Below are 21,745 nucleotides of genomic sequence, written 5' to 3' on the forward strand. Positions count from 1 at the left end.
GTTTTTTTTTTAAGTTTTTTTTTACTTTAGTTTTCTTTTTTCTTCCTTATGTGTCCTTTTTAAGAATTGGGTCTAGTGTAGGCCATACTACAAAGATTATAAATTGATTGGTAAGGTGGAATTTTCTAAGAGTTGTCAATGCCTGGTGCTTTGCCAAAACAACAGATTTTGCATTTGTATAGGACTATAATTTGCAGATTAATTTCCATGAAGAACATTTCATGATTCTCAAATATCAGAATCACCTGGAATGGGTGCCTTGCGACTTTCCCCAAGTTTCTCCCAAATCACTATCTTGGGAGAAACCGTGGTTACTAATGGGAGTTTGACATATCTCCCTGGCATGCCAGAGTAGATGGGAGAACATTTGCGAACTTATTTGAAAGTGATAAGCTCCCTTTGAGGTAGTTGCCCCTCCTCCAATCTTTAAGTTAGAATATTGGAGAATGATTTCCTTTGTCAATTCCATGAACAATTGCTGTTTCCCAAACTCCATTCATTTTCACCCCTCCCCCCATTACAACTATAAATGACATGTATTTGATGTTTTTGTCTCCTCTTAGGCCATATTTCAGTAAAGTTATGGGTCTGTTTTGCTAGTTACATTGAAAAAATACACTGAAATAAATACGTAATTATTAAACAAACAATGTTAATAAATGCAGCACCTGAAAATCAGGTGCCACCAGAGGTGTGTGCCCCAAACTTGTAGGCACATCTGACTCAGTGTGTGGGCCGATGCTGGGAGTGTAGACAGTCATTTTACAGGTCGCTGTGTAGGATGGTGGAGACCATGCATTGTGCAGCCCCACCAAGCGCAGCAATAACCTGCGTGTGTGTTCCCAAGTCTGAATCTTAAGTCTGAAAAACGCTGAAAGCAGAAATCTCCGAGGTCCCTGAGATGCCTGTTATGGACTGTAGCCCAGGGCGCCCGGTGCTCTCAGCCAAAGCCGTGGGTGCGGAAGGGTCCCAGTGTCCCCCCTGGGTGCAGGGGTTCATGGCTGTGGGTTGCACCAGCTGATCCTGAGCCCCTCTTTGTGTCTTGTCCCCAGATTGGCCTGTTTGACCTGGAAGTGAACTGTCTCACGAAGATCCTCTTTGGTGCTCTGGTGGTGGTGTCACTGGTCATGGTGGCCCTTCAGCACTTCGCTGGACGCTGGTACCTGCAGATCATCCGCTTCCTCCTCCTGTTTTCCAACATCATTCCCATCAGGTGGGCAGAGAATGAGCTTGCATGTGGGTGCCGTGATGTTTCTTCTCTTTACCAGCTGGGCCCTTGGCTGAGTGATGACAAGAACAGTCAGGATCCTCCGGAGTCTGAGCCCTGGTCTGTGGCGGTAGCATGGGAAGGGTGCGTGCCTCCAGGACCCATCCTTTCTTTTTCTTTTTTTAAAAAATATGTTTTTATTGATTTTAGAGAGAGAGGAAGTGTGGGGAGAGAAATATCTATGAGAGAGAAAGGTCAATCTGCTGCCTCTTGAACGCCCCCTACTGGGGAACGAACCCACAACCTGGGCATGCGCTGTGACCGGGAATCGAACAGGTGACCTCTTGGTGGACGGGACTATGCTTAAGCAACTGAGCCACACCAGCCAGGGTTGATCCATCTTTTCTTAAGGGACTTTCTGCTCAAAAGATCGTGCCTTGCCCAGTCTGTGATAGGGAAGCCAGTTAGAGCTCATCTCATCTGCCAGCTTTAAGGTTGGTGGTGGCTGTGTGGAGAAGGACTCTGAGCCTGAGTCTGGGCTCAGCAGGAGATAATTTTGAGATTGATTAGCAATGGAAGCTGGATGGTACAGGCCAATTGTCTGCTTTCCTCATTTGGAGCCTGAATAAATGGTTTAAAAATGATACCAGTAATACATTGTCACAGTAGGAAAAAAACAAAGATTCACAGTAGCAAAAGATTAAAATAAAAGTCACTTCTAATCTCACAACTGAATGATAATTGCTGTTAATATTTTGGGATGTATCATCTTATAGAGCGCTTTCTATTTTAGGAAAAAGAGATTCTGCTCTCCACAAAGTCTTTCCCCCACTTTTAACAGCAGCGCGTTGCAAATAACTTCTCACATCAAATATACTTGGAAACCCATCCTTTTTTAGAACTGCCCTAGTATATATTCTGGGTTTAACAATTTACTCTGTTCCCCTATTATTGGATATTTGTTTCTCCTTTTTGCATAGTAAATGATCAGTAAATAATAATAATTTTTTATTGATTGATTTGAGAGAGAGAGAGAGAAACATTGATTTGTTGTTCCACTTGTTTATACATTAGTTGGTTGATTCTTCTTTTTGTCGTTGTTAATCCTCAGGATATGTGGATATATTTTCCATTGATTTTTAGAGAGTGGAAGGGAGTGAAGGAGAGAGGAATGGAGGGAGAGAGAGAAAGAAAGAAACATCAATGTGAGAGAGACACATTGATTGGTTGTCTCCCACATACTCCCTGACCAGGGCTGGGGATCGAACCTGCAATCCAGGTATGTGCCTGTGCCCTTAACCGGGAATCAAACCCAAGGTCCTTTGGTGCATGGGCTGACGCTCTAACCACTGAGACACTGGCCAGGGCTCATTGGTTGATACTTCTTTATAGTTTAAAGTATTACATATAGTATTACATATGTCTCCTTTTTCCCCCGTTGACCTCTCCCTGGCTACTTCCATACCCCAGCACATGTGCTCACCCCTAAAGTCTGTGTCCATTGGTTATGCTTATATGCAAGCATACAAGTCCTTTGGTTGATCTCTTCCCTCCCCTGCCTTCCCTCTGAGGTTTGACGGTCTGTTCGATGCTTCTCTGTCTCTGGTTCTGTTTTTGTTCATCAGTTTATGTTGTTCATTATATTTCACAAATGAGTGAGATCATGTGATATTTATCTTTCTCCGACTGACTTACTTCACTTAGCATAATGCTCTCCATGTCCATCCATGCTGTTGTGAATGATAGAGTTCTTTCTTTCTTACAGCAGCGTAGTATTCCATCGTGTAGATGTACCCCAGTGGTTGATTCTTATATGTGCCCTGACTGAGGATCAAAACTGTAACCTTGGCATATTGGGATGATGCTCTAACCAACTGAGCTACCCTGCCAGGGCAATCAGTAGATAATTATTAAAGCAGGCCATATCTTTCCCCTGAAACTTTTAGTCCTTCTCATCTCTATTTTACACTTGATATATTGTCTTTCCTTTTGCATAACTATATCATCCTAGCTAGAATTTGTCTTTTTTTGAGGACAAGATTGTAGTTGTGGTACAATAGCGTGACCAGGACAGGGGTATCGAACCCCTCACCAAGGTGCTTGGAGTAATGGTTTCCAAGAATAACAAGTCTACCTTGTTTCCAGCAAAAAAGTGTTTGTGGTGTAATGTTAAGTAAAATTGTGGTCTTTAAAATTCTATCTACAACGTGATTGAAAATTACTGAAGTGAATCTTCATATGGCCAGGTGGCCAGTAACATAGTAAGCAATTTGGATAGTTTAGAGGATTAAGAGTGAATTTGAGGATTTATTTTAATTTTTTTTGAAATAAAATATTTTAAAGTGAATAGAATACTCACAGTGGAATATTATTTAGCCTTAAAAAGCAAGGAAATTCTGACCTGCTGCAACATAGATGAACCCTGGATACGTGCTGCGTGAAATAAGCTAGTCACAGAAGGAAAAATACTGTATGATTCCCCTTATGTGACGTACCCCGAAAGAAAGTCCTAGAAACAGAAAGTAGAATGGTGGTTTCTGGGGGGGTGGAGGGGGTAGTGGGGGATTATTGCTTAATGGGTGGAATTTCAGTTTGGGAAGATGAAAAAGTTGTGGGCATGGATGGTGCTGGTACATGCACAACAGTGTGAAAGTGCTCAATGCCACAGAACTCTCCACTTAAACTGGTTTAAACGTTGTGTATATTTTACCACAATTTAAAAAAATGACTAGAGTATCAAAAGTCTATTAGTTAAGAGGATTAGTAATTAAAAAAAAACTAAGACTAAAACAACTACCCTTTCGGTATTTTAAGTGACCTTGGTCCATGATAGAATAGCTTCATGTAATCTGATGGTGGTGTTGACTCCTGTTGTATCTGGGGATTGAGCCCCAGCAGTGGCTTCTGTGGGGAGTGACTCCAGATGTGGTGGCACAAAGGATGAGTAGTCGGAGTCCTTGCTGTTTGCAAAAGAGACACAGGGCCTTGCGTGCATCCTGTTAACGTCGGCTCTGTTTTCCTGGCCAGTTTGCGTGTGAACCTGGACATGGGCAAGATCGTGTACAGCTGGGTGATTCGAAGGGATTCAAAAATCCCGGGCACGGTGGTCCGCTCCAGCACGATCCCTGAGCAGCTGGGGAGGATCTCTTACCTGCTCACGGACAAGACAGGTGAGCTTCCCGCCCAGGGTGCCCGGAGCCTCCTGCTGCTCTTGATTTCCTTCATCTTCTGATGAAGACTGAGCATTTGTGATGGGACGATGATAATAGCAACAGAGCTCTACACATACTTCTTAAGTTTTGGGTGTTTACATGTTTATATGTAGTTAGCTATTCCTCATCCGAACCTTGTATTTTTGCAGGTGAACAAATGAAACCCAAGCTAAGTGACTTGTCAGAGCACATGGGGGCGGAAGTAGGCTTTGAGCCCAGGCAGTCTGACTTGGAGTCCTGACCTCGTAACCACACCCCCGATTCCTGCTCTGCTGTTTAGTGTCTTAGCGGTGAAGAGCGAAGGCTGGGGAGGGGAGATGTGGGTTAAGCTTCCTCTCTACCTCTTAGTGCCCATGGGATGAAAGGGAATCTGTTGCGGAGGTCGGAGCGGCTCACTCCATCAGAGAAACTGGGTTTGGGGAGGAGAGGAGCCGGGGAAGTCCCGGAGGTGTCAGCATCAGGACCCCTGGGTCGTCTCTGTAGGGTCCCCCACTGGGGTGGCCGGACTCCACTCATCTTCCGCCCACACCTCTGTCTGCTCACGGTTTAGGCGCCTTCAGAATAGAATCTGATTGGACTGGTGTACGTCATGTGCCACCCTCTTGGCCAGTGAAGTGAGACAGGCACCCTGATTGGCACTCTCTCTGGACCATCCCAGGAAACGGGGGGGGGGGGGGGGGGGGTGGTTTTCCTATGGAAACCTTGGATGCCATTTTCAAAAGAAAGGGAGTTGGCTTCCAGGCCAGCAAAACAGCACAGCAGAAGCAGGGGCGGAGCTGAAACCAGTGTCTGACGTGTAGTAAACACTCAAAAACAGCAGCTGTCACTACTGTCACTACTGCTCGGACTGGTAAAAGCTCCCGGATGTCGGACCAGTTACTCGTTTGCCTGTGTTTCAGGAACTCTTACCCAGAACGAGATGGTTTTCAAGCGGCTCCACCTGGGCACAGTGGCCTACGGCCTCGACTCCATGGACGAAGTGCAGAGCCACATCTTCAGCATCTACACCCAGGTGACGCTTGCCCTTTCCTTCTCTTTTAAAAAATGTATTTTTTATTGATTTCAGAGAGGAGGGGAGAGGGAGAGAGAGAGAGAAACATCAATGATGAGAGAAAATCATTGGTCGGCTGCCTCCTGCAGGCCCCCTACTGGAGATTGAGCAGTAACCCAGGCACATGCCCTTGACGGGAATCGAACCCAGGACTCTTCAATCCGCAGGCCGACGGTCTAGCCACTGAGCCAAACCAGTGTTGCTTTACCGTCCGATACCCCGATCGGTTCTTTACGTGGATGAACACCTGCATTGAGATGTAACTCTTAATGCCGAGTGACTCACCCTGTGCTGTGCAGCTCCCTCTCGGGGACTGAGACTTCCGTCCGGAGGGTTCACTGTGTGGATTGTCACGCTTGCTGGTGCCGGCTGAGCACCCCTCGGCCCCTTCTCAGCCACGCGGGCCTGCCGGTGACTGTGTGAGCCAGCCTCATGGCCGTGGTGTGACCCCGGCCCGTTTTGGGCACTTTAAGAGCCCGTGGAACTTACAGAAGCCATGCCTGCTTAGGCATGGAGCTTTTATGGCCCGTTTTTGGTTCAGTACAGACAACACTCTTTGTAAAGTGTTAAAAGTCAGAAAACAACATTTCTGACCTTGCACTTTAACTCCTAACCCTTCCTTAGGAGAAGCTTAAAAATGGATTTGACAATATCCTGGCCTTGGGTTTAAAACAGCTAAGTGTTGAAGGATTAGGTCATCTCGAGGTTGGTGTGAGCTCAGAATTATAGTGCCCCCCCTCCCCCCGCCAATGTGCATGTGTGTCCTTCTCTTATGACATCTAAAAATCCTGCAGTAAACGCATGAACACTTTTGTGGTGAGAGGTATGAAGGCTTTCCCGTGTTTCCTTTTTCACAGCTTTATTGAGGCATACCTTGCATGCCATAAAACTCAGCTCTATGTTAATTTGCAATACGATTCTTTTTTAGTCAGTGACTGAGTTATGGACCCATGAGCACCCGAGAAAGATTCCCTGGAGCCCATGCCACCATTCCCCTGACCTTTAGAGTTATGACTAGGACTTGGTAACAGTGTCTTGTAAAGCACAGTATTTGGAACGCCGGGGTCAGGTCACGTGGGGCCGTCAGAATCTCTAGACCCCGTCTCAGCAGGTGGACCAGGTGGTTCCAAAGTGCAGCAGTTTGAGAACCTGTGCCATGAACTCGAGCATGTATGTATATGTGTATATATATGTGTTGTGTGTGTGTATATACATATATATACACACACACATACATATACACCTGGAACCTCTTGCATTCTTTAGGTGTGGGGGGCCCAAACATCTCTATTTCTTAAAATTATTAAAGTGTTTACTGGTTATTTTGAGAAGCATTTCTGGTTAAGAACCACTGTTAGAATAACACTACCCAACTTCCTGTTTTCACTATTGTCAGTTAGTCTCATAATTTTAATGGTTTTACAATAGGGCCAGGACAGTGAGGGTATGCACCTTGAGAGCAAAGCTTAATGGGATGAACCTCCCCGCCCCCCAAGCCTCAGTAGTCAAAATTCATGGGAAAACCCACGATGAACAATACTGACATTTTAAATGGACGGGACCCAGCCTGCGCAGTTAGGTGTCTGCCACTCCCTGGCCCTGGCTTCCTAGTGTTGACAGGCTAATGTGGTTTTCAGCTGTGGGAATGCACATTGCGCTGGATAAGGCTGTGTTGTGAGGGCTGTCCTGTGTTTTGTTCTAGGATTTTAGCAGCATCTCTGCCCTCTACCATCAGGTTGTCTGTAGTTCACGTTCCCTCCTCTGTCCCCGGTGGTGACAACCCCAATATCCCTAGAGATTGCCAGATGGTAGCCCAAAGCACCCCAGTTGAGAACCGCTTTGCTGTCTGGTTCGATGTCATGGCATTGAAATGTGCTGCCTTTGCCGTGCTCTAAGATATCTGCAGTTCAACAGTGAATGCTGTACTTACTCACCATCCATCAGCCTGTAACTCCGTGGGTTCATTTGGAAGTAGCAGCCCCGAGCCTGCCTCTGTGGGGGTGCCCCTTTGAGGTTGATGCGTGACCAGCTTTGGGCTTTACTTAGGGAGTGAAGTGGGACAATCGAAACAGGAGTTCCTTCCCCTCAATCGTGTGATTTTACCTATTGCCACCCATCCACACTGCCCGTTAACATTACGAACGCCCATGAGGTGGTGGTGAAGTTTTAATTGCATTTAGAAAGAACGCTTATGTCCACGGTGGCTCCGTATTTAATTTTTGTGCTGCTGTTTCCTGTCACACAAACTGGAGTTCTCGCTGGGAAGGGCCCCGCCGTGGGTCAGTAATGGGAAGCAGGGGCCTGTTTCTCATGGATCCTCATGTCTCATTGAGGGCGGGGCGCTGTAGGGTGGCTCGGAAGCATTGGGTGGTGCGAGGACCCCACCCCCAGGGCCCACGTCCGGCGCCTCTGCACATGGAGGTCTTTTTTTTTTTTTTTTAAATATATTTTATTGATTCTTTACAGAGAGGAAGAGAGAGGGATAGAGAGTTAGAAACATCGATGAGAGAGAAACATCGATCAGCTGCCTCCTGCACACACCCCACTGGGGATGTGCCCGCAACCCAGGTACATGCCCTTGACCGGAATTGAACCTGGGACCTTTCAGTCCGCAGGCTGACGCTCTATCCACTGCGCCAAACCGGTTTTGGCTGCACATGGAGGTCTTGATTCCCCTCCCAACTCCTAACCTCTCAGGAGCGGCGCTGGCCTCTCTGTCCCCTCCCTAAGAGGACCCGTGGTTGCCCCAGGGCAGCAAGACTGGGAACTTGCCTCTGTGTCCACATCTGTTTTGATTTTCCCCTGGTATTTTTTAAGTAAGAAGAAATGGGTGTAGGTTAAAGGGCCTGTGGGCAGGAGGCGAGAGAGAAACACTGTACAATGTGAAACTCTTCCATATGGGGAATGTGCGGATGTTTGAAGACGGGGCCCAATACTAACACTGGCAGAGCCCCTGGTAATTACCAGGGTCTAAGGATACACGTGGATCACCATTTGGTGTCTGAACGAGCCTTTTACTTGAAAATTAAGAGAATTTCAGAACCAGTGGTTTTGACCCCTCCTCCCTGAAGCACCGTAGTCATAGGGAAGGGGATACGGGCTAATGTCAGAGAGAAATCAATGAGCGTGGAGACTTAAACCAGCCGCCTGCTGGTGGGGGCCGGGCACCCTCATCTTCTGATTTGTTGTCAAATGGTCCCCTGTCCTGAAAGTGGGGTCCTTGCGGCGACTGGGGCTGCCTGGCTTGTCCCCCATTGGGATGACAGTGGGAGGATTTGTCTTCTCGGGGAGACATGAAATCAGGTTGCTTACAGAATCCTAAGGTTTGTGGCGGTCCTCCACGCGGCCTTTCCTTCTAACCCGCTGTTACTGACACTTGCCAGCCAAAGCAATTGCTCTGTCAGAGGTCTCGCTCTTGCCCCTCGCGCTCAATCATAATTTGGTCCAGGTGCTGAGGAAGGTGGGCAGCCGCGAGGACACGCGTCCGTGCCTGGGACAGACATCACAGAACGCAGGGAACCGTGTTCCTGACGGAGCCTGTCCCACGGAGAGCCGTCCTGTAAACCCACGGGCCTCGGTGTCATATTGGAGTTAAAGTCTTTCTCGTCAAAAGCACTCGGCAAATAATGATTCATTTAAACTGCAGTTCTGATTCATTACTCTAATTATCGTTACCATGCAGTGCCCTCTGGCCTGGAAGTGAAACCCGTGTCCTCTTGACACCAGAGGTTAACAGAGCAGGAAGCCAGGGCGGTGTGCGCGCCTGCATGACAAGAATAATTTAGTAATTGTCTAATTACCCGAGGAGTCCAAAGCCGCTGCTAAAAATAGTATTAAAAAATTAAACGAAAGTCATTTTCTTGTTTCGTGTAGCCCATCTGTTCTCTATTTTGGGCATGTGTTCACAGGCGCAAAACACATTTCACTCTCAGAGACCAGCTTGCTTCTCCTCTGTTGGGCAAAATATGTTTCTAATGGAATGTAGCTTCCAGTATGTCCGCCAGCATCTCAGGCTCCCGGATGCAGCCGTGGAGGCAGGAAGACTATGATAGGCCCATTGTCCAAAACTGTGGTTTAAAATCTGGACCTGATGTGGGTCCATTTGACATTTATTTCTTCTTGGAGATGGAAAAAAATTCATGTCAAGTCAGGACCCCCTCCATCACCTTAGGAGCAGTAAATCGTTCATTTGTTCAGCATGGATCTCCTGCGTTAGATACTAGGGATGCAGCAGACAGCTGTCCTCACGGTTGGCCAGGAGAATCATCAGGTCAACAAGCCAGTTGTAGACAGTGAGGACGATAAGCCCCAGGAAGCATGACTTCCTGTGGGAGGGCAGGCAGGGTAATAGGATTTAGGGCAGTGGCCCGTCGCCAACTGGTGGTCCGCAGACCACTGGTGGTCCATGAGGTCTGAAAGGTTGGCGACCGCTGAGTTAGGGGGCTCAGAGAAGCCCTTGTTGAGGAGGTAACATTTGAACTTAGACCTCCATGATGAGATGGAGTGAGCCGGCCCTGCAGAGACCCAGGAAGTGGTATTCTAGGCAGAGGGCACAGCAAGTGCACAGGCCCTGTGGCAGGAAGCAGCGTGGCCGTGTTCAAAGAACTGAAGAGGTCAGGGTGGCTGGAGCAGAGTGCATAGGAGGTTGCAGAGATGGGCAGGGGCTAATCAGACGGGCCCCATGGGCCATGGGAGGGCATCTGAGACATAAACTGTTAACAAGTGATCATTGCCTGGTGGTCTTAATTTTTTAAATTACATTTCAAGGCAATAGAAACCCTTTTTCCAGGAAGGTCTTCATGGCACCCGATGTGTAATTCAACAGATAGGAATGGGCTGCTTGCCTTCCACTTTGGGGATGCTGAGCGGGTGGCTTGGGATTCCTGCTACTCGGGTGTGGACCCCACTCCCCTACCCCACTCCCCTCATTTGCAGGAAGCTGAGGCCCAGAGGGCAGATGGGACTGGCTTAAAGTCACACATCTTTTCACAACCCATCCAAGAATAAAGCTCAGGGTGGTTAGCCTTTAATACCTTTTACCATGTTGCTTGAAGCCACTTTCCCCAAGACTTACCCCATGCAGGAGGCTCAGCCATGTGTCGACAGGACTGAACAGGAGGGCGGAGTAGCTTTTTCCACAAGTGAAGGGTCTGAAGTCAGCGTAGAAAGCAAAAGTTGAGCACACATAAAATTAGTCTCTTTTTAAAAAACATATTTATTTATTTATCTTTAAATTGCTCTTGGGAACCTACCTTAAGTGCAGTGCTAGGTACCAGGTGTTCAGTACGCTCATCCAGGAGTGTCATTCCTGTTACTGTCCCAGGCCCTGCCCCGAGTTACGTGTCACTGATGGTCGTTACGCCTGTAGAGCACCAGTCACCGTTGCCGTCTTTTACGTGAACCCGAAGAGTGTACGTTAAAAACACTGGTTCTGAACCAGGGACGGGCTTGGTCTCCCTGGGACTTCTGGCAGCATCCGTTGAGACCGCTAGGAGTGCTTCTGGGATCTAGGAGGTGAGGCTGGAGGTGCAGCTGAACATCCCACAGGCACGGGATGGTCCCAATCACAGACAGCGTTGGCCCCGAATGCCGGCAGTGCCGCGGTGGAGAAGCCCTGGTCTGAGCACCAGGACCGCTGGCAGCATGGTGGGACCTCACTCTGTTGGAGGCTCCCTGACACCCCCAAAGGAAGACAGGTTCACACATTAGCAGGCAGAATCACCCACAGTCACTAGATTACTATTTTTCCTACTTATTTTGTGTGGCTTTTGTTGTTGTGCTGAGCGTCAATGACTGGGTCCCTGAAAACCACGCGCCATTTATTGCAGCGTCGCCGTGGATACCCTGGGAGTTACCGCTAGCCCGCAGTTAGAAACGCCCACTCCGCGAGGCTGTACTTCCACACGTTGGAGACCTTCTGTGCCTGTGGTCACCTTCCTTGTCGTTCCCTCCTCACAGCAGTCCCAGGACCCGCCTGCTCAGAAGGGCCCCACCATCACCACCAAGGTCCGGCGGACCATGAGCAGCCGCGTGCACGAGGCCGTGAAGGCCATCGCACTCTGCCACAACGTGACCCCCGTGTACGAGTCCAACGGCGTGACCGACCAGGCCGAGGCCGAGAAGCAGTATGAAGACTCGTGCCGTGTGTACCAGGCGTCCAGCCCGGACGAGGTAAACCCTGGGCTGGTGTGGCTCTCGTGGATCCAGCTATCAGGGCAGGCAGGAGCCAGGGAGGGGCAGGGCAGCGAGGCAGGTACCATATTTTTCCATGTATGAGACGCTATTTTTTCTAAAATCGTTAGGCTGAAAATGAGGGGCATCTTATACACGGAAGTCAGCCGAGGCGGGAGGCCCACGCGTGTGTGTAGCTGCCCACACCTTGTCAAACAGGCTTCCTTCAATCACGAGCCTTATTGTTACTGACAGCAGCTTATTGGAGGTGGAGGTGGAGAGTGCGCAGATGCAGCAGGGACCTTAGCGTTCTGAGCCCATAAAGATGTCAAAAAATAAAAAGATAAAACTGGTAAGCGATTGTCTTACTCTGCAAAATTCAAACTGAATGTAGTCAGCTATGCAAAGAGCATGGAAATAGAGCTGCAGAGAGACAATTTGGACCTCCTTCCACTGGGTGTATGATCAGACAGTGGAGAAAACAGGAAGAACAACTCCTTAAGATGCCAAAAAAGAAGAAGGCCTTAAGAGGAAAACCAGCAAAATGTTTAAAATACTGATTTCTTAATTTTGGGTTGGAAAAGTGGGGGGCGTCTTATACATGGGGGCGTCATACATGGAAAATACAGTACCTTTCAAGTGCGTGCAAGACTTGATCTTCCCTAAGGGTAGTCACGGACTTGAGATGTGTCCTGAATTAGGAAGGAGCAGGAGGTCTTATTTGTAATTCAGGTGGCCAGCCCAAAAGGGAGACAAGGTCCCATTGAATCCGCTTCCCCTTGAAAAACACACCCACCAAAACACAGCTTTATTAAGATAAAACTCACATACCCTACAGCCATTTAACATGTAGCGGGCAGTGATTTTTTTAGTGTATTCACAGAGTTACACAACCATGACCACAATAAACTTTGGAACATTTTCATCACCCCAAAGGAAGTACTCCATGCCATTGTCCCTGTAGACTCCCCCGCCCCCAGCCCTGGCAACCACTAACCTACTTCCTGTCTGTGCAGAATTGCCTTTCCTGGGCATTTCATACAAATGGAAACATACATTATGTAACCTTTTGTGTCTCGTTCTTTCCCTTAGCATATGTTTTCAAGATTCATTCATGTTGTAGCTTCTCAGCACTTCATGACTTTTATGGATGAATAATATTCCATTGTATGGATAACACTACATTTTGTTTATCCATTCATTGGTTGATGGATATTTAGATTGTATTTTGTGTTTGTTTGTTTGTTTACTATTATGGATAATGCTGCTATGAACATTTGTGTACAAGTTTTTTTAAGAAAGATTTTTAAATTGATTTTTAGAGAGAAAGGCTGGGAGAGGGAGAGAGAAACATGGATGTGAGAGCGTAACATGGATCGGCATGCCTCCTGCACGCTCCCTACTAGGGATTGAGCCCACTGCCCGGGCAGGTACACTGACTGGGAATCGAACTGGTGACCCCTAGGTACACAGGATGACACCCAACCAGCTGAACCGCACCTGTGTACACTTTCGAGTGGACATATGTTTCTCTTGGTGTATGTCTAGGAATGGATTGCTGGGGCACATGGTAACTCTGTGTTTAAGCCTCTGAGGAACTGCCAGACTGTTTTCTAAAGTGGCTGCACCATTTTACATTCCCGTCAGCAGGGTGTGAGGGTTCCCGCTTCTCCACATCTTAGCCATCACTTGTCGTCGTTGGTCCTTTTGAGTCTGGCCATCCGAGTGAATGTGAAGTGGAATCTCATTGTGGTTTTGATTTGCGTATCCCTGATGGCTAATAATATTGGGCATCTTTCCATGTGCTTCCTGGTTATTGGTGCATCTTCTTTGGAGAAATGTCTGTCCATATCCTTTGCTCACTACTAATTGTGTTATGTGTCTTTTTACTGTTGAGTTGTAAAAATTCTTTATACATCTCATATAAGTCTTTTATCAGATTTGTAAATATTTTCTCTCATTCTGAAGGCTTTTAAAAAAAGTTTATATATATCTGTATATATATGTATATATATATTCATACATATATATGTGTGTGTGTGTATGTGTGTATGTGTGTGTGTGTGTATATATATATGTATATATATATATATTGTGTGTGTGTGTGTGTATTTATTTCAGAGAGGAAGGGAGAGGGATAGAGAGATAGAAACATCAATGATGAGAGAGAATCACTGATCGGCTGCCTCCTGCACACCCCCTACTTGGGATTGAGCCTGCAACCCAGGCATGTGCCCTTGACCAGAATCGAGTCTGGGACCCCTCAGTCCACAGGCCAACGCTCTATCCACTGAGCGAAACCAGCTAGGGCTGAAGGCTTTTTCTTGATGGTGTCCTTTGAAACACAAAAGTTTCTAATTTTTAAGAAAATATGTATTTTATTGATTTCAGAGAAGAAGAGGGAGAGAGAGATAGAAACATCAATAGTGAGAGAGAATCATTGATCAGCTGTTTCCTGCAAGCCCCTTACTGGGGCTTGAGCCCACAACCTGGGCATGTGCCCTGACCGGAATTAAACCGTGACCTCCTTCCTGGTTCATAGGACAATGCTCAACCACTGAGCCACACCGGCCAAAAGTCTAATTTGATGAAGTCCAATAAGCCATTTGGCCTTATTTTAAAGTTGCTGTTCATATCTAAGCATATTCTTTTGCTAAGCCCAAAAGGGATTCATTTGATTCCATGTTCAAGAGCGTTACCCCTTTAATGTTTTCTGTAACAGGACCCAACTGCTTTCCCTTTTAGGGTGTCATATGATAGGAGCCCCCTCTGTGTACGTTTAGGCACAGGACTTGCCCAACATCATACCCTTTGTCCCCCTCCCCTGAGTGTAATTCACAGGTTTGTGTTTTCCCAATCTGTTAGCATTTTGGTCTTTTCTCCTTCCAGTTTTTTTACTTCTTTTCTTAAAGAAAACTTGCGTTCTAATTATTAAAGCAATGTTTGTTAGTGTAGAAAATTTGGAAATTTCAGAAGACCGTAAAGAAGAAAGTGGGTCAATTGCAATCCCAGTCGTACAGGAGGACAGGAACTTTCCTGGGACATGTGGTTGGCATCGGGTCCCGTTTGAAGTACGTTCCATGTATTATCTCATTTTTTTGTTTTTTTGTTCATCCTCACCTCAGGGTATTTTTTCCATTGCTTTTCAGAGAGAGTGGAAGGGAGGGAGGGAGGGGGAGAGAGATAGAAAGAGAAACATCAATGTGAGAGAGACACATTGATTGGTTGCCTCCCACAGGCTTCCTGACCAGGGGTGGGGAGCAAACCCACAAACCAGGTATGTGTTCTTGACCAGGAATCAAATGCACAACCCTTCGGTCTGAGGGCAGATGCTCTAACCACCTACCCACACCAGCCAGGGCTCAACCATTTTTTTTTTCCCCAGAAGCCACTAAGAACATTTTGATAGATAGCCTTCCAGTATTTTATATATTTTTTCTTTTTCTTTTTAGTTTATCTTTATTGTTGAAAGTATTACAGATGTTTCTTTTGTTTTTTGTTTTTTTTCCCATTGACTCCCTCCACCTGGCACCCACCCCTCCCAAGCTATCACCACACTGTTGTCCATGGGCTATGCATATATGTATATAAGTTCCCCAGTTAATTCCCCACCCCCCGCCTTCTCTCTGAAATTCGTCAGTTCCATGGTTCTATGTCTCTGGATCTATTTTGTTCATCAGTTTATTTTGTTCATTAGATTTCACGTGTGAGGGAGAGCATTTGATACTTACTTTCTCTGACCTTCCAGTGGCTTATATATGTTTTTTCTTAAAACAATGGGAATTTTAATAAGCTATGGTTTTGTATCCTCTTTTTTCACTTAATATTTTATCATGCCTTTTTTCGGTTCTCCTGAATATTATTAAAAAAACAGTTTTTCAGCATTATTGCCTATGTTCTCATAGGACTGGAACTCAGGTTATTTCTAATTTTTGGCAATCATATTTATAAACATTGCAGTGAGCATTGTTACACCCAGCGTTTCTAGAAATGGGGAGGTTGGGTTCATATTTGAGTGCCTGCCATGGGCTAGGTCCGTGGTTGGCAAACCGTGGCTCGCGAGCCACATGTGGCTCTTTGGCCCCTTCAGTGTGGCTCTTCCACAAAATACCACGTGTGGGCGCCCATGTATAGTGTGATTGAAATTTAGTGGCCCATGCACAGAAGTCGGTATTTTGTGGAAGAGCCACATTGAAGGGTCCAAAGAGCCGCATGTGGCTCGCGAGCCGTGGTTTGCTGAGCCACAGTTTGCCGACCACTGGGCTAGGTGATGTCAGTGTGGGACAGGACTGCAGCCAGGCCCCAAGGAGGCAGTTGAGCACCCAAGTCTTGGGACTCCGACCAGCCACGTATCCTCGTCCTGCCTCCGTGTGTGTGTCTGTGACATGGGCCCACGAGAGGGGGTGGTGAGGTCCTTGGCAGGCAGCCGGTAAGTCCTGTGGGTCAGGTTGGATGAGTATTTTCAGGCCCATGATGTAAATTACCAGGAACAGACATTTAAACCATTTTGTTCTTCCACCAACGTTACCGGGATTCCCACTGGTGGTTTTGTTCATTGTAAGGAGCAGGGGCTTCCCTGGTAGAGGGCGTGTTTAACGGTGCGGACCAGCCTCCGGATGTCAGCGAGCCCTGGTTGGCGGCAGCTGGGAACAGCACAGAGAGAGCCTTTCCCACAGCTCAGACGTGGAAGGGCTCCTCGATGGGCCTTTCCCTCTTGTTACTTCTTTCTCTTTCTCTGGGCAAAGGAGTGTGTCCCCAGGAGACTCCTCCTTCCAGCCTGTGTGGTGGTTGCAGAACAGCTGTGAGGTTCGACAAATGACACCTGGACCAGGCTTCCTAAGGTGAACAGTGTTGCCCGTGGCCGAATTCCCAGATGGGATTGTGTGCTGAACGAGAGGAGAGGAGGGAGAGGAGGGATGGCTGATGCTGCCGACCTACTTGGACGCGGGCCCTGGTCACCAACACTGCAGGTTGTCCTCGTTGCCTCACCAGGCTTAGTCCGTTTGCTCTCCGTTTCCCGTTTGGGGCATGAGGACGATCCACTGAATGGTGGATGAGAGGAGGGACCACCCTCTTAGTGGTTTGGACTGGGAACAGCAGCGTCCGGTACTGGTGGAATTGGAACACGTTCCAGATGTTGGGGATCTGATCAGTCCACGCTCTGCCTCCGAGCTCGAACACTCCGATTGGCTAGAGATGGGTAGGGGGGGTCTTTACAGGGGTCTTTCATGCCTGCCTCACGCCCTTCTGCTACCACTGAATCCTGAGATAATTTGTTTTAGGGCTGGGCAAGGGTTGTCCCACGAGGGTAAATCTTTCATGGACTGCTCTGTGCTTCTTAGCTCCTTTTTCTCGAGTGAATAATTCTTCATCTCTTCTGTCCATTAATTGCACTGGGATTCAGATTTGTCCTGCTTTTCTAAGATTCTGAATAATGATTAAAAAACAAGTATTTTTCCTTGGGCCTTTTGGTATCTTCACAGAGGTCTTATTGGTAATATCCCCCCCCCCCCCACAATGTTATTATTTGTATTGCACCACTGTCCTGTGTTTCTGGTGGAATATGTGAAAATACAGATAAGAAAAAAAAGTAAACCACATTCCTACTAACAAAAGCTACAACCACTGTGAGTAGTTTACTGACCAGCCTTCTAGACGGTCTCAAAAGCTGTGTGCCGCAAACTACAAATCTGCGTGCAAAGACGCACCATGCGATGGAGAGCAGGCGAAATCCCCTCACGGTGAAATCTACCGAAAACTGTGCCGTTTCCAGGTCCCCGTAGAACTCCACGTGGACGTGGCCACATCTAGAACCCTCCCTTTGAAATGCTGAATCAGTAAAACATTGCTGGTCAAGGCAGGGTCAGCTTAGGAACACAGGCAGGAGCCAGCATCCTCTTCACCGCGGAGCTGCCGGGGTAATTCCTACCAGTTGGGGTGGTGTTCGTTTCCTGTAACAGAAGCGGGGCTTCCTAGATTTGTTTCCTGTGCACATTCCGCTGGGGAAGCCTTGAAGGGTCTGTATTCAGCGGTTGATTGCAGCCCGAGGGGCGCTCCGTACAGGGGTTCCCAGGGGAGAGGAAGGGGCTCTCACCTGGCGGAGCGGAGCTCACGGAGAGACCGCGGCCGAGACGCCGCTTTTCGTGCATCTGTTTATTGGTGTGAGCCGTCAGGAGGCGCTCTCCTGCGAGCAGGTAGACTCAGCCCATGGCTCACTTATTTGTCTTTTCCACGAACCCTGTCATATTAACAAAAAATTACTTAATTTTTAAAAATCACAGTTACGAATGTTCTCCCTAGAAAAAAGCAGACGTTGTAGAGTCAAAAAGAAGTTGATAAACATAATCTGTAATGCTCATCGCCTGGCGATACCTGCTGTTTATGTTCTGCTGTAGATTTTCCCTAAATTTGTGCATGTGTGTGTGTGTATAGTGGGGCCTTGACTTACGAGTGTCCGCACTAACGAGTTTTTTGAGATACCAGCTGTCTCTCGGCCGATTTTTTGCATTGAGTTGACAGAGTCATTTTAGTTAATGAGCTCCTTAACGAGCTTGGTCTCGGAACAAATTAAATTCGTAAGTCAAGGCCCCACTGTAATTTTATGTTTCTGTAATACAGAATCGCACTGCAGTGCATATCACTAATCAGGAAGGAAAGTGAAGTGAGGGAAGCATACGGTTCCCTAGTGTATGTGCGTGTGTTTGTGTGCCGAGTATATGTGCTTGTATATATGTGCACACACGTGTGTGGGTGTGGATACGTATGTGCTTGTGTGTGTGTGCACATGTGTGCCGTGTGAGCATGTGTGTGTGGGGACGCGCGTGGGTGTTTGTACAGGGTGTGCATATATGTGAGAGGATCAGTGGAAGTTTCTTCACGCATTTGGCTAGGCCTTGGCTAGCTCAGTAATTTCAGAGCCACTAATTACAAGTTGTCGGTCATGTGTAGAATGCTCTGTGTGGCCGCCCCACACTCATGGCCCAGTGAGACGGCTGTCTCTCTCCCACCGATGACCTCCGTTCGCGAAGTCTCTGCGTTGGTCCTCCTCGCCCGACCTCTTCCTCTGAGCCACCCGCTGTCATCCCTGTCCGCGCCCTTCAGATATCATCTGTAGAAACTGGAATCTTCCTCACCCTTTAACTAATAGTGAGAAAGTTTAAAAGCAAGTTATAAATTATAGGTACAGTTTTGCACCTTGCTTTCAGTAGTACGTCTTCTTAAAGAGTGTTGGGCCTTGGCTGGTTTGCTCAATGGTTAGAGTTTCAGCCTGTAGGCCAAAGGATCTCAGGTTCGATTCCTGATCAAAGGCATGTACCTGGGTTGCAGGTTTGATCCACAGCCTGGTCAGGGTGTGTGCATCCAGGAGGCAACAGACTGATGTTTCTCTCTCTCTCTCTTCCTCCCTCCCTCCCTCCCTTCTCTCTCTAAAAAAAAAAGTCAATGGAAAAAATATGCTCAGGTGAGGATTAACAAACAAACAAGAAAAAGCGTGGGGGTAACGGAACACCATTGCTCTGTGACGTCAGCAGAGGGCTGAGTCTAGGCAAATTCTTAAACTTCAATAATCCTCGCCGAGCTCGGCCTCCTGAAGGTGTCAGGGCTGCTGCCACTGAGCTCACAGCCTTAGAGAGGACAGCAGTGGTCCCGACAGCAGCAAGAAATGGCCCCTGCGGAGCCCCTGCTCTGTGCCTGCACCAGGCCCTCAGCATTCCTTGCAACCCACTGGTTATGATTGTGCCATGTTGCCAGTGATGTGGTTGGCAAGGCCCCACGGCTGGCAGGATGACAGCCAGGCAACTCATACCAAGTTTGGATCTGATCCATCCATCCGTCCACCTACCGAGGTTTCTTTTTCTCTTGCTGCTCTGACCTGGTGTTCTGACCCAAGACCCCCTGAGGCCCCAACTCTGGCTGTTAAGGACAGTGAGACACAGACCCTGAAATCTTCATACTTTGAGGATTCTTTTGAAGGGAGGCTTGGACCCGCCAGAACGGGAAGTAGCCTGCTTTTATGTCACCTTGCTCTGGGAAGGAGTGTGGCGGTCTGTCCTCATCCCTGAGGTGTTGGTCCCTGCCACAGTGGAGAGGGTTAGTGAGCGCCCCGATTCTATGCTAAGATTCTGCGCCTGTCTCTTCACAGTGGGACCTGGGCGGGCGGGGGGTGGGAGAGCTCTGTGTTCTGTTAGGAAGTAGCTTTAAATTAAGGCTGACAAAGTCGAAGTGAGAGAGTGGAAGGTAAAAATGAACGACCCCCCGCAGGGCTCATATCCTGTTGGAATCAGCCCCTGAGGAGCCAATAAGGTTTTGATTAGGACGAGGGACCCAAGGGGCGGGGGCAGGGGGCAGGGGGGACAGGCATAGTCCTATGCAGGCCCCTTAGCTCTGTTGAGATTCGCTGTAGGATAAAGCTTGGTTAAACGATGTTTACCTCCAGTTGCAATTCGTCCCTCATCGGGAGCATTTGCCAGTGTCGATCATTTCAAATTTATAGTCGGCGTCTCCGCTAACAAGGCCTGTGGGGACCACGGCGTGGGGGCCGGGCTGGGCCCAAAGTCCCTTGTGGTCCTGGAGTTAGAGATTCTTTCTCCATTGAAGTTAGGAACAGGCTTTGGGGAATTAGCAGGTCTCCCCGAAGCCCAATATCACAGACTTTTACCATCTTTTCAGAACAATAAAGTTGGGTTTGAACCAGCTGTTTGAAACAAGAGTGAAAAAATTCTTTTAATAACAATCATGGTTGAAATACGAAGAAGGATTTTTCTTCTCACATAAAATTGGTACGTAGAGGATGTAAATTTAGCTAAGCTTTTTTGGGTTTATGTGTATTTAGGTATTTGTATTCTATTGGGATATTTTATTTACTTAATTAAAAATAAAAGAAATGCATGTACATGCTTAAAATACGTCAGCAGTGTGGAAAGATGCAAGTGAAAGCTAGATGTATTTCTCTTCACGTGTCACCCCAGAACACGTGAGTTTTGTACACAGATGGAACTACTTTGTATATATGGGTCTTTACTGATTTATTAATTTTTAAATTTTTATTGATTTCAAAGAGGAAGGGAGAGGGAGAGAGAGAGAGAGAAACATCAGTGATGAGAATCACAGATTGGCTGTCTCCTGCACACTTCACACTGGGGATGGAGCCCGCAACCCAGCCATGTGCCCTGATCGGGATTCGAACCGTGACCTCCTGGTTCATAGGTCGACACTCAACCACTGAGCAACACCAGCCGGGCTGGTTTTAAACTTTGAAAGAAGATTGTTAGCAGGTAGGCCAGGGATATTGAAGGTCAGGGTCATTGAATTAAATAAACAAATACATTTACAGAGACTTAAGCAGGTTAATAGCAAAAGCAAAACAAAACATCGTTACTGGACTGGCCTTTGCTTTGGTGGTGGGGGGTGGGGGTGGGGGGAGAGCAGTGTGACCGTGGCTTCCCCTGGCAGATTGGAAGCTAGCTCCCTTCACCATGGCTGGCTTGCTGTCACATGATTACCACAAGGTGGAGTTTCCTGTTCTCGAAGAAGAACTTTCTAATGTGAATTCCGTTAATATCAGCAACAGAAGCCCATTAGGTCTCTGAGCACAGCACCCACCACGGTTGTATAGACACAGCCGTGACAGTGGGAACAGAAATGAGGACTAGTCCACTGTGGCCCGGATTTCAGAGGCCCTGGAAGGGGGTGAAGTGGGTGGGTTTGACCTCCAGTCTGACCCCCCCACCTTCAGGTGTGGCACTTCAGCCGCAGTGATGCCTGGGGTGCCAAGCTGGGGGCGGCTTCCTTGTGGCTTTTGCAGTCGCTTGGGGAAAGGAATGGGGACTCAGGGCGAACCCCGATAAAATAGAGGTGCTGTTGGTGGCTGCTGCTACTAGGTTTCCTGGAAAAGCGACTCTTTATCTACCACCCCCTCGATGAGAAAAATAACCATAACCATTATGAAACATCTCAGACATGCAGACAGTTATAGAGGGTAATGTAGTGCACGCCATATACTCACCACCAGCTTAACGACGATGAAGCATTTCAGATGGATGCCTCTCGTATGCCAACTTTGTCAGCTTCCCTCCCTCCTCAAGTTGACGCTCTCCTAAAATCCAC

General features: G+C 47.6%; 1 protein-coding gene across 1 annotated transcript in view; it reads left to right on the forward strand.

The window, feature by feature from the left end:
- Nucleotides 1–21,745, forward strand: part of ATP9A (ATPase, class II, type 9A) — a 97,013-nt gene that overhangs the window by 44,995 nt on the left and 30,273 nt on the right. The window contains exons 11-14 of the mRNA XM_006773650.2: nt 1,053–1,213; nt 4,235–4,377; nt 5,319–5,431; nt 11,429–11,641. Coding sequence (XP_006773713.2) covers nt 1,053–1,213; nt 4,235–4,377; nt 5,319–5,431; nt 11,429–11,641 — 630 coding nt within the window. The remainder of the gene's footprint in view (nt 1–1,052; nt 1,214–4,234; nt 4,378–5,318; nt 5,432–11,428; nt 11,642–21,745) is intronic.

Source organism: Myotis davidii, unplaced genomic scaffold, assembly GCF_000327345.1.
Source record: "Myotis davidii unplaced genomic scaffold, ASM32734v1 scaffold27, whole genome shotgun sequence".
Classification (NCBI taxonomy): domain Eukaryota; kingdom Metazoa; phylum Chordata; class Mammalia; order Chiroptera; family Vespertilionidae; genus Myotis; species Myotis davidii.